Raw genomic sequence first — 18,656 nt, forward strand, 5'->3', positions numbered from 1 at the left:
TACGATCTGCATCACCATGAGTTATGGATGTATTTTGAGCATAACTTGCATTAAAACAATCAGAGTCTCATCTAACATTCCCTTTAAGAGTCAGTTGCGTTTGCTATATATATGTTGGACTTTGTAAGTGGAAAAACTGAAGCCTTCACTAGCGAGAAAACAGTTAAACAGACCATCTGCAGTGCAAGGATAAAGAACGAGCCTTCTCCATTTGGCCTCTTTATTTTTACTTTTACTCTTTATTTTACTCCTTTACTTTCGTGGAGTAAGAAAACAGTGCTGTACGCACTCCACTGAAGACATCCATTAGCCTACATATTTAATTTTGTTTGTTAAGCACAAAGATTTGTTTCAAAACAATTTCAAAATTTAGTTCTAATTTCCAGCAAAGAATAAATGAACAATAATAATGAAGTGTGATCAAAAAGTTGTATCCAAACACACGTCATATTCTTATGCCCTATATGGTGATGCATACGTGTCCAAAACCTGACAGATGGACAAACCTAAACTTGTTTTTATTAAAACAAATACAAATATGCAAATAATAGATAATACTACTGATAATAATGACATTATACAACTGCAAATTGTCATGAATGAACTGAAAAAAATGCTTCTATTTCTTGCAGCTGAAGAACAGGATAAACTGTGATTACCTCAGGTACACCTCATGTGCTTTATTCAGTGTTAAATGCTAATAATGTGAGTTTGAATGCCATTTCACATGCCATTTATTGCCGTACTATTGAAAGCAGCAGCAGAAATTTTACCTTAGATCTTGAAAATAAAATAAACTTGTGAAATAATACAAACACATATCAGTGATTCAGCATCTACGTTTAATAATGTCAAAGAGGTTTAATATGTATTAATTACATTATAAATTTGACCATTTCGTGAGTGAGGACATCTTCTGTGCTTCTGAATAGCTGTATTTAAATTTCTGTCATGTTTCGTCTGGTGCAAACAGCCCAATTGCTCATCACTGCGTGTCTTGTCAAATAGTGTGTTGTTAGGACATGCGGTTACAATGTAACCTGCTCACCTAATGTTTACTCTTGTGATATTTATATTATTTGCTAATTATTAACATCATGTGGAACTCTGAATCTGCATCTCATTTCGGAGTCTGCTACTGTCCACTGGAGGTCGCATTTTGGTCACGGATATATGCTTTGAGAGCCTTTCTGGATGAATGAATAAATTAAATACGCTGTTTTCCACCAAGGCATCCCGGGGTGCTGAAATATAATTGGCTAAACTGGGCGGGTTAAAAGAACCAAAACAAAGACAGTCGTTCCGGCACAGAAAACATATTTTTAAAGCAGAATATCTGATCTGCAATGATAAAATATCATTGTTTCTCAGATAAACAATGTTTTCTTGGCATGTTTCTTAAATATCTGCAAACATATGGTATTTTTATGCTTTAGAAGAGTCAAAAACTTACTTACAGCACCTTTAACACACCGCTTTTTCAGACCAGCACACCCATGAGTCCAGAAAATGGCGCAAATGGATTTGCTAATTAAACAACGTGATGCAAAATGTGAAAATTATTGTTGTGCTGGTCTGAAAATGGCAACAATACAAACACGTCTTGCGCTTTATTGCGCTGGGTGTATGATAGGGCCCTTCATCTGACTCCAGAAGAACAAACTCTTAAAAAAAAGCTTTTCTATTTTTCTGTTCAGATGTTTTTTTTTAAAGAAATTAGCTCTCTTGCTTTCAAGTAATGTCTTTAACCAGTAACAATTTAAAATGTTTACACTTGTCTTTGTGGATTTAATATTTAATCCAACCTATTTGACATTTTTCTTGCTTCAATTATTCTCTTAAATACCTTGGTTTTTTTCTTTTTTTATGTGTGCTTGTATTTTCATTTCTTCACAAACATTTTAAGCTGGCTTTATGGCAGCACAATGCCCCTATTCTCTGCTATTTCTTGTAGCTGAGAGAAGTTGACAGGCCTAACATTAGGAACTGACAGCAGCAGTATAACCTGCGCTTAAGTTGCATTGTTATATTTGCATCCATTCTGGTTCCGTTCATAGAGTGTTTTAGAACTTAGTTTGACTCCGCTTTTGATGGTGTTTTTCAGGTAAAGAATGTAGTTGTCACTCTTTTATCGTCAAACTATAGATGATTAGGAGCATAACTAGCACTGATGTGTAAACACAGGAAAAAGTGGCAGAATCAATGTTTCTTTTTCTCACAAATACATGTACTGTATACTGTGCCGATACTTATATACTGCAACTATTGCACAGGAAGGTCACTATTGTTTAGATTTTGGACAACCCAGGATCAGTGGAGATGTGCCTGGGGCTACATTTGCCCTAGATGTTTTCGCTGCAGTCTGTAGCACGATGACCTACTGGATCAGGTCCAAAACATAGAGCACATTGTATCACTTACTATGGTAACACCCATGCTACTGTGATGGTTAAGTTTGTTGTTAGAGTAGGTGTAGATGTTAATAACTGTGAGGGTTGGTTTTAGAGTTTGGGTGGGTGTAGACATTAATAACATACATGTATTTGGTAACTGAAAAATTTAAATATAAATAGTTCTTAGCAACAACCACTCATGCATCCACAGTCACTATGTACTGGACCTGATCCCGTACATCATTACGCTACAGGCTTTAGCTGTTGTTTTTACAAAATCAAAACTTATTGTTTTCAGATTTTTTTCTTTTTTTTTTTTACAAAAAAACATTTTGGATGTGTGTGAGAGAGGCTTCTTATCAGACCCAACCACCCCTTTCCCTAAAGCCAACCGATAGTGCTTTCAAAAGCAAACTAGAGGAGAAAAGCTGCCATGACCACAAAATTTTCCCACGATTTAACACTGCTTTTTTATTTTTTAGGTTTGTCGTTTCTGGTTTCATCTTTTGCCGCACTTGAACCCTGGTCCTCTTTGTGTCTAAAGTCCAACACCAAACAAGGTGAGCTACCGAGCAAACTAATCCCACTGGAAAAGGCCTCCATTCATAAGTTAAGTATTCAGTAGTTGTGAGAAAAGGAACAGAAGTGGTCAGCAGTGTCATACTGCTGTGTAGCGTTTGTTTTACTCAAAATATAGCTAGACATATATGCAAGGGCACATATTTGCTGTTTCCAAAATATGTAGCCCTGGGCACATATTCCTAATAAGCCTCTGTTGAATTTGTTGAATCAGGTCAAGCCATTTTTAGTGTTTTAGGGTTTTTTTGAAAAATTCCTATTTTTTTCCAGCTAAATAAAGATACAGACATTGATGGTCTGTATAAGATTGAATTAGATACAGCCTGCTTTTAAGAGCTTGAGCATTCATTCATTCATTTTATTTTCGGCTTAGTGCCTTAAGGTTGTTTTATAACGATGGTTGTTTTATAGACTTTCGAAAAATATATTTAGCTTAAGGGGGCTAAAAATTTTGACCTTAAAATGATTTAAAAAAAAACATTAAAAACTGCTTTTATTATAGCTGAAATAAAACAAATACGACTTTCTCCAGAAGAAAAAATATTATCAGACATACTTTGAAAAGTTCCTTGATCTGTTAAACATCAACATAAATGTATATAAGAAGGTCGCTGGTTCGAGCCTCGGCTGGGTCAGTTGGCGTTTCTGTGTGGAGTTTGCATGTTCTCCCTGCGTTTTCGTGGGTTTCCTTCGGGTGCTCCGGTTTCCCTCACAGTCCAAAGATATGAGGTACAGGTGAATTGGGTAGGCTAAATTGTCCGTAGTGTATGAGTGTGTGTGGATGTTTCCCAGAGATGGGTTGCGGCTGGAAGGGCATCCGCTGTGTAAAAATGTGCTGGATAAGTTGGCGGTTTATTTCGCTGTGGCGACCCCAGATTAATAAAGGGACTAAGCCGAAAATAAAATGAATGAATGAAAATAAATAAATAAATAAATATATATATATATATATATATATATATATATATATATATATATATATATATATATATATATATATATATATATATATATATATATATAACCGTTAATTCATTGAATTTACAGAAATGGTACAATATTATGATATATATTGTTATCAGAAAATGAGATGAAATATATCGTGATTATTATCATATTGTGCAGCCCTAGTTCCTCTCCTAATTGAGCCTTATTTAAAAGTATTTGTCCTCTGTGTGACAGCCAAATAGTACAGTTAATTGTCTTCATTTCTTGCAACACTCTGTCATTCGGTGTAGCAATGCACAAAACAGTTTAGCCACTGCAGCAATTCAGTGATATGCATAATACATAAATGCAGCTTGCAGCCTCTAGATGAGGAAAACCATGACGGAAAGAGGTGCCACACCATCCAATAAACAGCAAACGGGTTAATGAATAAATAAACAGATTGAAGCAACAGTGTTTGGTAACAGAATGTCACCGAATTCAACCTAATTTGCTGGAAGAAATGAGCAAGAATATTACATAAACAACCACAGCAGCAAGTCACAATGATGACTTTTAAGTGCTCTCGTCAACAAGGGAATGACTAAGAGACAGAACAACAGCCCGAAATAGCACCCTAACACCGCTATGGAGGAGAGGCTGTCTCTTTAGTTAGCATTTACTGCATACATTAACCTAACAAAGAGTGGCGACTATCATTATTGATAAACATTATGCTCAGGCCTTAGGCTATGTCTCATCAGCTCTGTTTCGAAAGGTCTCCTCTTTCTAGCCTGAAGTGAGAGAAGAATGACAGTGAGTTAACGCGAGCGGATGGATGTGTCCCTCGTACCCTTGGCTCGTACGATTGCTCTTTTAGATGCTGTTGCAGAGTTAATGGTAGCAAAACTACTTCATGTACTCATCAAGAAGCGCTCTAAATTTATACAGATCGTCTGCAATACTGAGGAATGGTGGCAGTCGAGTTTAATTTGGGAGAAAATAACCAGCAGCGCGGCAGGTTTTTGTTTTGACTGTGACATCAGATGCAGAGCAGCCAAAGGTTGTAATTTCAGGTCCCAGATGGCGTCATCCATGCGCTAACACAATTGTGCCCTTGAATAAGGCACTTAACCTCTAGATTTTTCCTAGAGGATTGTCCATATAGTGCTCTGTGTGTTTTTTTTTTGTCTAGACCCAGAAAGAAAATGGAACATTTAGTGTTTTTATATGTATTTAAAGTAGGGGTGTGAACCTACACTGGTCTCAATGGTTCGGTTACGATTATCATGCCATCGATTCGGTTCAATTCGATATCATGGTGCATTGAAGATGCTTTCCATAAACAATTTGAGATTTTACTTCACAGCACAAGATTTATTGTATAGATGTATAAATACATTTATATTTATATGCTACTTGTAATACAACTTTGTCCTTTAATACAAGCAGTCAGAGATATAAACTGTATCTTTTAAAAACTCAAGTACATGCACAGAACGACATGAGCATTTATGGCAAATAAACATATATAAATATCCCACTCGCTCTCTGAGGATTGTCTAGCAAGTTCTTTCTTACACCCCTATGATTGGTCACGCGCTCAACAGAAAGGACTGCGATTGGCTCTAAAGCCTGTTTCACAATGCCAGCGTATGCAGAGCGCGCTTTTTCGATGTCAATGCTAACAGATTAAAGCTGATTGTACTGCACACAGAAACAACGCGTCAGTGTTCATCCGCGCGTGCGCAAACTGTGCACATTTGTGCAGGTGGTATCGATCATTTCAAGTCTTTTGAGTCATTCATCGCGGAAAGGCAGAAGCCAATCATTGCGTTTAGAGCCAGAAAGAGAATTGATCCGTTCATCTCTTAAGTCCTCTATCAGGTTTGAGTCATTCGTTCCTCACGGGCCAATCATATGCGTTTAGAGCCGGAAAGAGAATTGATCTGTTCATCTCTCGAGTCCTCTATCGGGTTTGAGTTATTCGTTCATTACGGGCCAATCGTATGCATTTAGAGCCTCGAGTCCTCAAAAGGTGAACTAATCATCATGGCTCCTATTGGCTCAGACTGTGTACATTGGTTAAGATTATATGTGACTGTCAGTGTAACGTGAACAAAACACTGACATTTGAAGACATGAAGAGGTGAGCTGAGCAAAGAGCCAAAAATACCTTTATAGACAAAAGAGCAGGTAAACATTGAATTATTATTTTATCCTTCTTATTGTATTCTATTTATGATTTATTTGTCCTGTGATCAACCTTTTGGGCTCGTTGTAGATGTGTTTGGAAGCAATTCGTAACATTTTAATAATATTATGGCAAATTGAACCAAATGAACGAAATAACTCTGATTCTCGTTCATCGAGATGAACGAATCTTTTTTTCAAAGATCTGAGTCAGTAAAATGATCCGAACTTCCCATGACTACTGCTTTGACACAATCTACATTGTAAAAGCACTACAGACATAAACATGGATTGATCTGAACATGCAGGATCAAGTTGATGAACAGCTTCATTGTTCCAACAAAACCTGTTTGCACTGCATGGATTCGTTGTGTCAACTCAAAACTAATCCTGAGTTTGTTCAGCCACCATCATGGTACAGGCTCAATATTTAGATAAACCACTTCAGCAAAGCAATAACACCATAGATTGTTTTAATCAAGCCAAACCCAAGATTCTTCAAATTAGAATGCGTCTGCTAAAGGCCAAATAATGAAATGCGGCAACTTAAAATGAATCAGCTCTCATTAAAATGCTTAGTGAATGTTGTTGAGCATTATTTAACTTGAAGTTAACCTTTGAAAACATCTCTAGCTCTGATATGTAGGGTTCATTAAACACTGGTTTGTGATATGCTGGAATCAGCCACAGCCTGAGTGGGAAGACAAGTCTTGATCATCAACAAAACATGACTGGCATTTATGTTTCTCAACGAAAACTTAATGATCCTTATCAGAAACTTTTTTTCCCTACTCTAGAACCATCATCAGCAATGTGCTGTTTACTGCACAATCCATTAGAAACGCTGTTATCTAACATCACATTCAGCACTTAGCTAATTGAATCTTTCCGTTTTCTACAGACAGACAGCACAAATACCAACTGTTTGTAATTGATAAATTAAAAAGCTATATAATTCCTAAAGGCAAAACTTGGAGTCTGCAAATATGGCCAGAAGCTGACACTGCCTACTTGTGCTGAAATGTACTGGCTAGGTCGTGCATCGCTGCCTCCACTTATGATGTGATAACATCATTTTTTTGCTGTAATGCTGGCTTTGCAGATAGTGAGAGAATTGTTGCCCTCTGTGGGATTGGTCAATTGGGTAAAAGAACTGCTGCAACAAGCATTTAAGAAGTAACAGTTGATTCTAGTGAGCAGAGAGTAGAGAACAGAATCTGATGGTTCTCAAATCAAAACAAAATTTAGACAAGCAATCAGTGCAGTTCTTTTGTTCTTTACTTAAGCGAACAACTATATAAAGTATATGATATACTGTGGAAATCTCTATGCCTTCCTCCTGAAAACAATTGCACTTCTCATAAATAAATAAATGGTAGGCTCCAAAAGTCTGAGACCACTACACCATTAACAATTTCTGGTAGAGTCTACAGTAACTTACTGGCAGCAGTTCGCCAGTGACTTACTGTATACCAATTACAGCAAGATACTGTATTTACATTTACAGCGCCATTTATTTTACTGTATATGTATTTACAGAATTGTTTGTAAATACAATACATTGTTAGCCTCACCACTACATTGTTAACAGTTTCCTGTAGAAATTACAGTAACTTACTGGCAGCAGTTTGCCATATATAACTGCTGATGATGCTCATGATCACACAACACAAGAACGTAACATATGGTGATGTGATTTCCTGCTATGACAGAGAGTTGTGACTTGGAAGATGGAAGTGAAACAAGTACAGTATAATAGATAAAGTCAAATATCACAAATAAATGTGATTTGTGAATGAGCTATAAAGTGTGTATTGAAATTATAACCATGTTTTTAATGTTCACCAACACTTATTTCAGTAAAAGCCTGAACATTTAACCTTTACAAGTCATAAATCACCTTATTTAACTAGTGACCTAGAAAAGTTTTATTCTGAATATGAAATATGTCTTAATCATAACATTTATTTGATTAAAATCTATTCAAATGATAAAATCTAAAATATTTGACTTTCAGAGATTTTTAAAAAGTAGCTTTAGGCTTTTGGACCCCACTGTGTAATTTTCCAGAATAATGCTCTTAATCTAATCAGCCTCAGTGCAAAGTCATCCAGTGCCATTCAGACAGACAAAGACACAGAATGAGCTTCAAGACTGCTGGTTCATTAGCTGATTGCCTTTAGCTACAATTTAATTTGTTCACTATGATAAAGATCACTGGTAGACAAGGGATAAGGGCTATTGATTCCACTTGATTTGTCCTTATAGAGCAAGCTTTTAGGGGGGTATACGTACATGTGACTCTGAATCACAGTGAAATGTGCTAATTGAAGAACATGCTAAGGACATTGAGTTGAGTTTTGCCCACACTAATTAAATCATGTGCATAATTAGCACCATCCTATCTAATTTACTGTAAAGTAGTCATGCCATTTTAGAGTGTGTGATATTGTGCATTCGCATATTATTACTGTGTTGTAAAGGCGAGGATATTTGGGTACATTTACATGACACTAAACTGGGGTGCATTTCCCAAAATCATCACTAACAAACTAAGATTGCATGATATAAGTACAAACATACAGTTGAAGTCCAAATTTTTAGCCCCCCTGTGCTTTATTTTTTCTTATTCAGATATTTTCCAAATATTGTTTAACAGAGTAAGGATTTTTTCCAACGTAGGCTTATTCTGAAAACGTAGCCCTATATAAATTTCTGGAGGTCATGAATTATGTAGCTAGAAGTACGTGTGGCTGCATTTCATCTTTAAAATGAACACTAGGGGGCAATATGATGCCGTTCCTTTTCACGCTTAACAGCTGACTGTTTACCTCTGTATGAACTACTTTCATTGCTGTTACCAGTTTGTCCAGTGGCTCACCGCATACGTTGGCGGAAGTGAGATGCAGACAGTAGTTGACAGCGACGACGAGGTTTGAATCCGGCGAAGAATGGTTCCAGAAAGGGGGTAAGACAAAAACAAAAGCCAAAAAATAAAAGAAACAAGTAAATAACAGGGTGAGAATGTGGTAAATTCTGAAAACGTGGTAAAAATCAAGGGGATTTTCTTTTTCTGGATTGCTTTTGAAAACATTGTCAGTGGGGTTTAGGGAAGGGGTGGGTGGGTCAATTCGTGCTTTATAAAGCACTATTGGTTTGATTTAGGGAAGGGCATGTGGGGTAGAACCGGTCAGTCGACAGCGGCCTCTGGTTGATTTACGTGAGAACAGCAGGCATGAATGGCACTCACAAGAGAAATTTGATATCTGAAAAAGCGGCCTCTTGTGGATTTGCGAAAGCAAAAAATGTACCTCCTGGGATGTATTTGGTGCTCTCCAGAAATGTGAATAGGGGTACGTATTCAAAATGAGCCTGGGTTGAATTTTTCACAGTATTTCCTATAATGTTTTTTTCTTTTGGAGAAACTCTTTTTGTTTTATTTTGGCTAGAATAAAAGTAGTTTTTATTTAAAGTCAATATTATTAGACTCCTTAAGCAATATTTTTTTTTCAATTGTCTACAGAACAAAGGACTGTTATACAATGATTTGCCTAATAACCCTAACTTGCCTAATTAACCTAGTTAAGACTTTAAATTGCACTTTAAGCTGAATTTTAGTAACTTGAAAAATATGTAGTAAAATAATTATGTACTGTCATCATGGCAAAGATAAAAGAAATCAGTTAATTAGAAATTAGTTTTGCAAACTTGTGTGGTTGCAACTTCACTTCTAGAGATTTATGCTTTAGAAGCATAATTCCTGGCTGTGTTCTATTGCGAGTTATCTTCCTTGTGCCCTGCTGCCCTGGTTTTAGTTTATATTTACAGTAGCTGTGCTGTATTTACTGGCAACATTTATGTCCAAAAAATTTATAAAATAAAAAAACACTTTTGTAAAATGTCATTTCTAAAACAAACGGAATTTGATACATGATTGTTTGCCCATGAATTGTATAAAAAATTAGGCTACATGTTGTTTTGGTTTATACATTTTTATTGATTTTCAATTTACAAATGGGAAACAACAATACAAACCCCAGACCCATACCAACCCAACAGCGGGATAGCGCTCACTTTAGCCAAAAATAAACAAATATGCACTTGTAATGGTTGCAATTGTACATGTAGGTTTAAATACAAATACAAGGAAATAATAATAGGCTACATGTTGTTTTGATTGGATTTATATTTTATTTAAAATAGCTGAAAAAATATGCAATATTCTCAATAGTATTTGCAAAAGTAATGAAATGTCTTGTTTCAATTAAATATGAAGGAAAAAACATAGACCAAGGCAAGCAAAAAAGCTAATTGTCCATTACAACTATAACTCATATAACTGATATTGGATAAAGTAATAATGATAAATTAATAAAAAAAATTTTTTTTAAAAACTGTATCGTACAAATAGAGTGTAAGACAAAAGCAGTTTTCCATATTTTGTAATTCATGTTCTTATTTTCTCCAGTTATTTATGGTTTTGAATTGCATTGTGGGATCTTGATCTTTCGGCCTACAACTTTTATCCTTGAAAAGCTCGAAAAAGTGACTTTTATTGTTGATTATCTGGGTTGGTGTTGTAAATGACAGTACAAAAACCTTGTAATAAACTGCCAGTACATTTTCTGTTATTTTACTTGTATATTACTTTTAAAATATATTATTTCAAACTACTAAAACGTCAATAAAGTCCCTTTGTTAAACTGTAGAGTTTTCTACATCAAAAGTTGACAGAGAAGAGATCAACCTCCCATAATACAATTCACAACCATAAATAAACAGAAAACACTTGTGAATCTCAAAATATGGAAACTGTTAATTAACAGATATTTACAGTGTGCAACTTCACCCTCTTGAGAAGTGTCATTATAGAAGATTTCAAAAAAAGTTTAACTAAACGTGGTTCAAAAAATGGATCTCCGGCAAACTTTAATAAACACTTGTCAATAAATAGTTTATTTCCCAAACGATGCATCATAATTTGGTAGTTCAGCCATGGAAATTGCACCCCTGTCTGTTGATTTATGACATCAACATTTTGAAAATGTAATCCTTAGTGTCCAACCAGTGACCATATACAGCCAAATAGCACTGCTACGAATGAGGGACTACATTCTTCCGCCATTCATTAACATTTGCAGCTGACGTCAGAACAGCAGAAATCGTTACTACTTCACAAACGTCATTTTAGAGCTACTATTGGAATGATTCTCTAGCGTAATGTCTAAAGTGACGATAAAACAGGTGATTTTGTTTACATTTTAAGATTATAAGACTGAACAACATGAGATGCCTTCAGTCAGAAATTGAGATTGTTTCATCACCTGGGTGTATATTTGAACAACAAGCTCGATTAGTCTGAAAATACAATTCAGGTGTACAAGAAGGGTCAGAGCCGCATTCATTTATTATGATGGCTGAGGTCCTTTGGTGTGTGTCAGACACTTAAAAACTTTTTATGATTCTGTGGTGTCTTCTGTGATTATGTTTGCTGTAACCTGCCGGGGGGACTGTTGGAGAAGAAGAAAAACAAATTAAATAAGCTTATAAAAAGGGCAAGTTCTGTTGTGGGGTGTGCAGTACCTACCATAGGAGAGATTGCACATGATCGAATGCTGGACAAATTTGTCAGTTTAATGAACCATGATAGTCATCCCCTTTTTGATACAGTCCAAGTGTGTGCAAGCTCTTTTAGTACAAGATTAATTCAACCCCGGTGTTACAGAGAAAAGATACAGGAAGTCTTTTTTACTAACAGTAATCAGGTTGTATAACCAAAATCATACCAGATAAAATGTGCTGAACTGAATTGAATATTAGATATGGACAAATGTTTACTCGTTGTTTCTGGAACTAAGGTGTGCAGTATGAAATGTAATTTTATTATTGTTTTTATATATATGTAACTAATTTATTTTTAGTATGGAGAGCTCTGCTGTGACATGTGAATTTCGCTTTGGGGATTAATAAAGTCAAAGTCAAGTCAAGTCAAGTCAAGTCTACAGAGATTTTCCAGTATTTCTCTGTTGCAATCGGGAGATCACAATAATTAACCCCGAAAAAGCCAAAGCAAAGCAAACACTACCAGATTACTATGGTATCAATACAGTACTGTAACATAAAAAAGAGAGAGATTGCCTTAGAATGTCACTTACATTTTTTTATAATGATGTGATCAGCTGTACTTTGAAATACGAAAAGAAAACGCTGAGGTTTTCTCCGCTAAGGAATTATTATGCAATCTCTGTCGCCATCTAGTGGTTCAACCGTCTTTGCTCTACTTAAATGACAGGCTAATGGCCGCCAACGCTCTGTATCTCCGAAATTATACATTTTAAAAATAGGCACTGTCCTTATAAATAAACTGCATAGTTGCAATCTAAACAACTACATTCTTGCCTAAAAAAGCCTCAAAAGTACATTATGTTGTCCAACAGCTGCAATATTTGTCAAACTCTAGTGAGTTTATTGATCTGCTATCTATATATTTGGCGGAGGTATACACAAGGGTGAAGAGGCTGTACGAGTGCTGGTGTTGCAGAATATTGCACGACTATCAGCCAATCAAATTCAAGAACCAGACAGAACAGTTGTATAAACTACTATAAATATACAGATTAAAACTGTGTGCGGGCATAGTGTTTGCTTGTAATGTAGCATCATCAACTATGACCTGACATGTATAAGCATTTTAGTCATTTTTGGCGTCTGTGAAACATCTAAAAAGATAAGCAAAAGAAAAACAAGTAAATTGTTTTTGTGCAAATGTGTGTCCTCCTCACAGAAGTCAAATTAAAATGCATATGTTTTTGAATTGCATTGTGCCACACGATTAGTAATGAATAACAGAAGAAACAAAAGAGATGACAGTTACGTCAGGCCATTCTCTCAGCCGTCAGTATAAAGTTATCAAAAGGAATTTGCATTTGGACGATATTTCATGCAGGAATGCACTCAAAGGAAATTAAATATGAATCAACATCTCGCCATGGCAGTTTGTATCCAGAATGATGTTTCATGCTAGTTTGTTTCTGTCAGTGATTTATGTAGCCTTTTCCCCCCTCCTTATGCTCTGCGCGGAGCGTCCCATCTCTTGACATGTTGACTACTGGAATTAAACAAAAGCTGACGGGATTGAGCAGTTTCCCACAATTCTGTTTCATGTGGTGACAGGAGTACAGCCAGGCTTCTGTGGTAATGGACATGATAGCAGGGAGAAAATAGAGATGCTATGACAGCCAAAAGTGTATGCCTCTTAATATGAGAAAGGAAAATATGAGGAGATGTCACGAGTAATTCTATGAAAAAGCAAACTAACAGCTTTGTTTTTTTTAAAGGGGGCTTGCAATGGACTGGAGCTTTGTTGTATGTGTTTTACGTTAAATGAAACATTAATTAATTTGCGTACTGATGCCAAGATAAATAAATAAACTAATAAATGTGGATTTATTTGTTTTATTTCGATATAATGTACACTACCTGGCAAAAGTCTTGTCGCCTATCCAATTTTTAAGAACAACCAATAATATATTGACTTCTAGTTGATCATTTGGTATTAGAAGTGGCTTATATGAAAGGCAAAGATAAAATATGGTCATGCCTTGATTTATAATTATTTAATTAGAACAGTAAGGTCTGACTTTGCTTAGAGAAATGTCGTCACTTAACAGAAATAATGTACAGTATAGAATATAAAGTCATGGTGCAGTGGAAAAAGAATGAATATTGTGTATGACTTACATGAGCTTGGATGACTGCATCCATACATCTCTGCAATGACTCAAATCACTTATTAATAAAGTCATCTGGAATGGCAAAGAAAGCATTCTTAAAGAACTCTTAGAGTTCATCAAGATTCTTTGGATTCATCTTCAATGCCTCCTCCATCTTACCCCAGATGCTCAATAACGTTCATGTCTGGTAATTGGAGTGGCCAATCCTGGAGCATCTTGACCTTCTTTGCTTTCAGGAGCTTTGATGTGGAGGCTGAAGTATGAGAAGGAGCGCTATCCTGCTAAAGAATTTGCCCTCTTCTGTGGTTTGTAATGTAATGGGCAGCACAAATGTCTTGATACCTCAGGTATCATGTTGCCATCCACTCTGCAGATCTCTCGAAAGCCCCTATACTGAATGTAACCCCAATTTATGATTTTTCTTTCACCAAACATGACTGATTTCTGTGAGAATCTTGCGTCCATGTGGGTTCCAGTAGGTCTCCTGCAGTATTTGTTATGATTGTGATGCAGTTCAACAGATGATTCATCAGAGAAATCTACTTTCTCCCACTTTTCCATATGATCTACTAGATGTCAAGTTATTATTTGTTGCTCTTACAACTGAGATTGACGACAAGACTTTTGTCAGGTATTGTATAGACTAGCTTAGCATTGAATGGTTTTAATTGTAAGACAATTGAACTCCACATTTTGTTGCAAAATCTATATCTTAAAGCTTTTAATAGGGTGTCTTCACACTTGGCAGGTTTGGTTCGATTAAAAGGAACTGTGGTGCATTTGCTCTGTTAGTGCGGTTCATTTGAATATTTGTGAATTCGGCTTTTCTTTTGCTTCAATTAGATGCCTTTTGAGTTTCTATGTACACTGAAAAATATGATTCATTAGATTTACTAAATTGTTTTAGCGCAAGTGGTTGTAAACAGTTTATATGGGCTGAATTTAAACTAACAAATGAAATTTAGTAATGATAAACTTAATTTGTCTGTTTAAATTCAGCCCATAATTGTTTGCAACCACTTAACCTAAAACAAGTAAATATAATACGTTTTTTTCTTCGTACTTACTAAGATTCAAATAGCAGAACAGTTTTTGTCTTTTTTTTTCTTTATCATAGTTCACTAAAAAAAAGATATTTGCTGTTTGTTCAAACTACTTATTTAAAATGACCTGAAACAACAGAAGTATTGAGTTTTTTTTTGCTACAACTTAATTGTTTTATGTTCAATCTACTTAAATTTGTAACAACAAACAAGTTGACTTAATTCCTTGCCCCAACGCAAATCGATTTTGTGGAACCCAGCATTTTTCTAGTGTTGTCAGTTTGCCCATCACATTGAACTTACTGTGCATTCACACCAAAGGTGAGGAGAGCGTCAAAAAGCTTGTTCTAGCTACCCTGGCGAAAACACTGTCTGCCTTTACAGCTCAGGCGGCAAGAGTGTCAAAATTCATTACATTGATCTGGTATTTAAGGGGGGGCTGTTTGCAGCATATCAGCAAATCACTTACTGTACATTCTCGGAAAAAATGAAAATGTTGCATGCCTTTTATCAAATTCATTTATGGAAGGCCAAGTTGTTCAGTGTCATGTGGCTTTGCTCCACTTATCCAATATGTGTCCTTATATCTGAAATATTCTGAAACAGCAGTACTGTTTTGTACTGTCGTTATGTAGCATGAGTTTCCCGCTTAAAAAAAACATAAATAGCATTAATGCACATCAGTAACTCACCAGTAACTTTTGTCCCTGTAAGAAAACATCGTAAAGAACTGGAAATCTGGCGGCTGCAATATTTAAACCCATGGGAACAACTGTGGTCAGAACCAAGACTGTGTTCTCTGGACTCCTCTCAAGCGGTGGACTTCTACATTCCGATTGCTTGCCGCCAAACCACGTCATAGCTCAATACCATAAAGTTGACTTGATTTCAACTCTCCTTGACGCCCACACCAGCGAAGACACACTTATCGCCGTACCACTCCCATTGAAAATGAATGACTTCCGGCCACTTTGACGCTCTCGCCACCCTCACTGTGAATACACTGTTATAGAACTACATATAAAATAAGATTTTATAATTTGTGATTCACTTTTTTTCCCCTTTTCATTTATGATTATGAATTGCGTTATGGCAGCACAGTGGCGCAACGGGTAGCACGATCGCCTCACAGCAAGAAGTTCGCTGATTGGAGCCTCAGCTGGGTCAGTTGGCATTTCTGTGTGGAGTTTGAATGTTCTCCCTGTGTTCACATGGGTTTCCTCCGGGTGCTCTGGTTTCCCCCACAGTCCAAACACATGTGGTACAGGTGATTTGAGTAAGTGTGAATGAGTGTGTATGGGTGGTTTGTTCCGCTGTTGCAACCCCAGATTAATAAAGGGACTAAGCCGAAAAGAAAATTAATGAATGAATTGCATTATGACACTTTTAACTCTGCTCTGTCGACTTTTTTGTTGTTCAAATTCAAAAAATTCAACTGTGCGGTTTAACAAAGTGTCATTTATTGGCATTTTAGAGATAGCATGGGAAATGTAATGCTAGGTTTTTGTACAGTAATTTACAACAACAACCCAGGCAATATATCACATCAAACTAATAGAAATGTAAATAAAAGTCTTTGATTTTCTAACTGTTTAACATCAAATATTGATGAAGGAAAGATCAAGTCTCGTAATGCAATCTGAATGCATAAATAAATGAAAAATTAGTCTCAATGGATTATAAATCACAGGGCAACAGTGGTTCAGCGGTTAGCACTGTCACCTCACAGCAAGAAGGTCGTTGGTTCGAGTCCTGGCATGGGTCAGTTGGCATTTCTGTGTGGAGTTTGCATGTTTTCCTGCTGTTTGCGTGGGTTTCTTCCAGGTGCTCCGGTTTCCCCCACTGTTCAAAGACAAGCGCTATAGGTGAATTGAATAAACTCAATTGGCCATAGTGTTTGAGTGTGTGTGTGTATGGGTGTTTGGCAGCTGGAAGGGCATCCGCTGCATAAAACATATGCTGGAATAGTTAGCGGTCCATTCCGCTGTGGCGACCCCTGATGAATTAGAGATTAAGCCGAAGAAAAAATGAATGAATGAATAAATAAATAAAAAATTAGATTTGCATCTGCTAGCATTTTCACTTTTTTAGTTGCAATTTAGTTTCTTTGATAGATTGATGGCTATTTTAAAATGTTTAAAACTACATTAATTAAAGAGTAAATCATAGACCCCAAACTTTTCACCTGCACTGGCTTTTGAGATGAGAATAACAATGAGTAGCACACACCGATACAAAAGCTTACTTCTGAGTCGGCCTGTTGCTTTTGTTTGCATTACCATCACCTGTGCACTCTGCAGGTGCAGGTGGGGTTTCAGTGACAGGTGGTTGTTGTGAGAGGGAGGGGGATGGTTTACTGTGGGGCCCCTGAGGGCTGATGGAGGGGGGAAATGCTTTGCCTCGGAAGTATTGTGCCTGACACATGCTCCGTCTGCTGCCTCCGCGCCGACCCCTGCCTCTTTTGTTATGCTGATTAAGGCAACAGGCGCAGTCTTTTGTCCGAGTCCCAGATCGCGAGAGAGAGAGAGAGAGCGAGCAGGGAGGGATGTGCACGCTCCCCGTGACCTGTTAGACCCCCAGTCTCTCCTCTTCTTTAACGTCACAAGGTGTGCGCAACAAAACCCATCCACCATCAGCCGAGCTCTTCACATCGCGACGCGCACGAGCCACCATCAGCCGAGACTGTCACAACTCTTTCGCACAGATATACACTGACACGGGACTTACACATCCTCATTTATTTTCTGTCAGGAGTTTAATGGATCATTTAAAACGCGCAAAATAAGGGATTTAGGTCGGCTCTCAAATTGATTTGAAGGCGAGGAGCGCGGAGAGGAATGAAAAGACACCAAGGCGATAAATAGAAGCTCTGGAGCAGATGGGGAGAACGTAAAGATACGGACTCTTCAATAAAGAAGTTAAAACGGACTCCTTGATTGGAGGAAGACACATATAAAAGACGCTTGATTTCCTGAAACAATCCGTTGGTTTCAGAACTTGGACAGCTCCCTCGTGGAGCCGCCTACACACAGCATTAAACAGGCTGTTTGAGGATTCGTCGAAACTACTTCAGAAACCCGTTCGGCTCTTTTTGGTTTTTCACCAAAAACCCCCTTGAGACCATGGCTGGCGTACTTCTGGGAGAAAAGCAGCTTTTTGAGAAGTTCTGGAAGGGCACGTTTAAAGCGGTGGCGATGCCGAGACCCGAGAGCATCATCGTCGCCAGCATCACCGCGCGGAGAGCCGTCACAAAGTGAGTTGTTCAGCCCTGAGGCGTCTTGTGTCCTTTTTTGGTTGGCAAACATTTTGTTTCAGAACACACTCAAGGCCACATTAATAGCTTATAAATACGTGACATTTGAAGTATCGCCGTTTTACGCTATTTAGATAAGCTACTAAACGCCTAAGCATGTACGTTTCTACGATTTGGAAAACTGCAGCTTATTACTGTCAGTTATCGTTTTGTATTTGTACTTTGTCGTTTCTAGTGCCCTATGAAATCTGTTTATTCCCCTAAATTTTATATCAGAACTCTGGATTCTGTTTTAGTGGATTAGATAAGTTCTAGTAATTAATAATGTTTTCTATTTACAGATTCTACTACAATCTATAGATTTAAGGTTTAACAACTTTATTAATCCCACCAGGGGCAATTAAATTATGGCAATGTACACTGTAAAAATGCAGAGCCTTACACAATGCATCAATGTTGTCCCAATAATCAATCAAGTTAACAATTTTAGGTTGATTGAACATTAAAAAAGACAAGTTTCCCCTAGAAAAACCTC

General features: G+C 36.9%; 1 protein-coding gene across 1 annotated transcript in view; it reads left to right on the plus strand.

Moving 5' to 3' along the window:
- Positions 1-17,540: 17,540 nt before the first annotated feature.
- srrm4 (serine/arginine repetitive matrix 4) overlaps positions 17,541-18,656 on the plus strand; it is a 137,791-nt gene continuing 136,675 nt past the window's right edge. Inside the window, exon 1 of the mRNA XM_056456860.1 lies at positions 17,541-18,121. Coding sequence (XP_056312835.1) covers positions 17,991-18,121 — 131 coding nt within the window. The 5' untranslated portion in view covers positions 17,541-17,990. The remainder of the gene's footprint in view (positions 18,122-18,656) is intronic.

This window comes from Danio aesculapii, chromosome 5 (genome assembly GCF_903798145.1).
Source record: "Danio aesculapii chromosome 5, fDanAes4.1, whole genome shotgun sequence".
Classification (NCBI taxonomy): domain Eukaryota; kingdom Metazoa; phylum Chordata; class Actinopteri; order Cypriniformes; family Danionidae; genus Danio; species Danio aesculapii.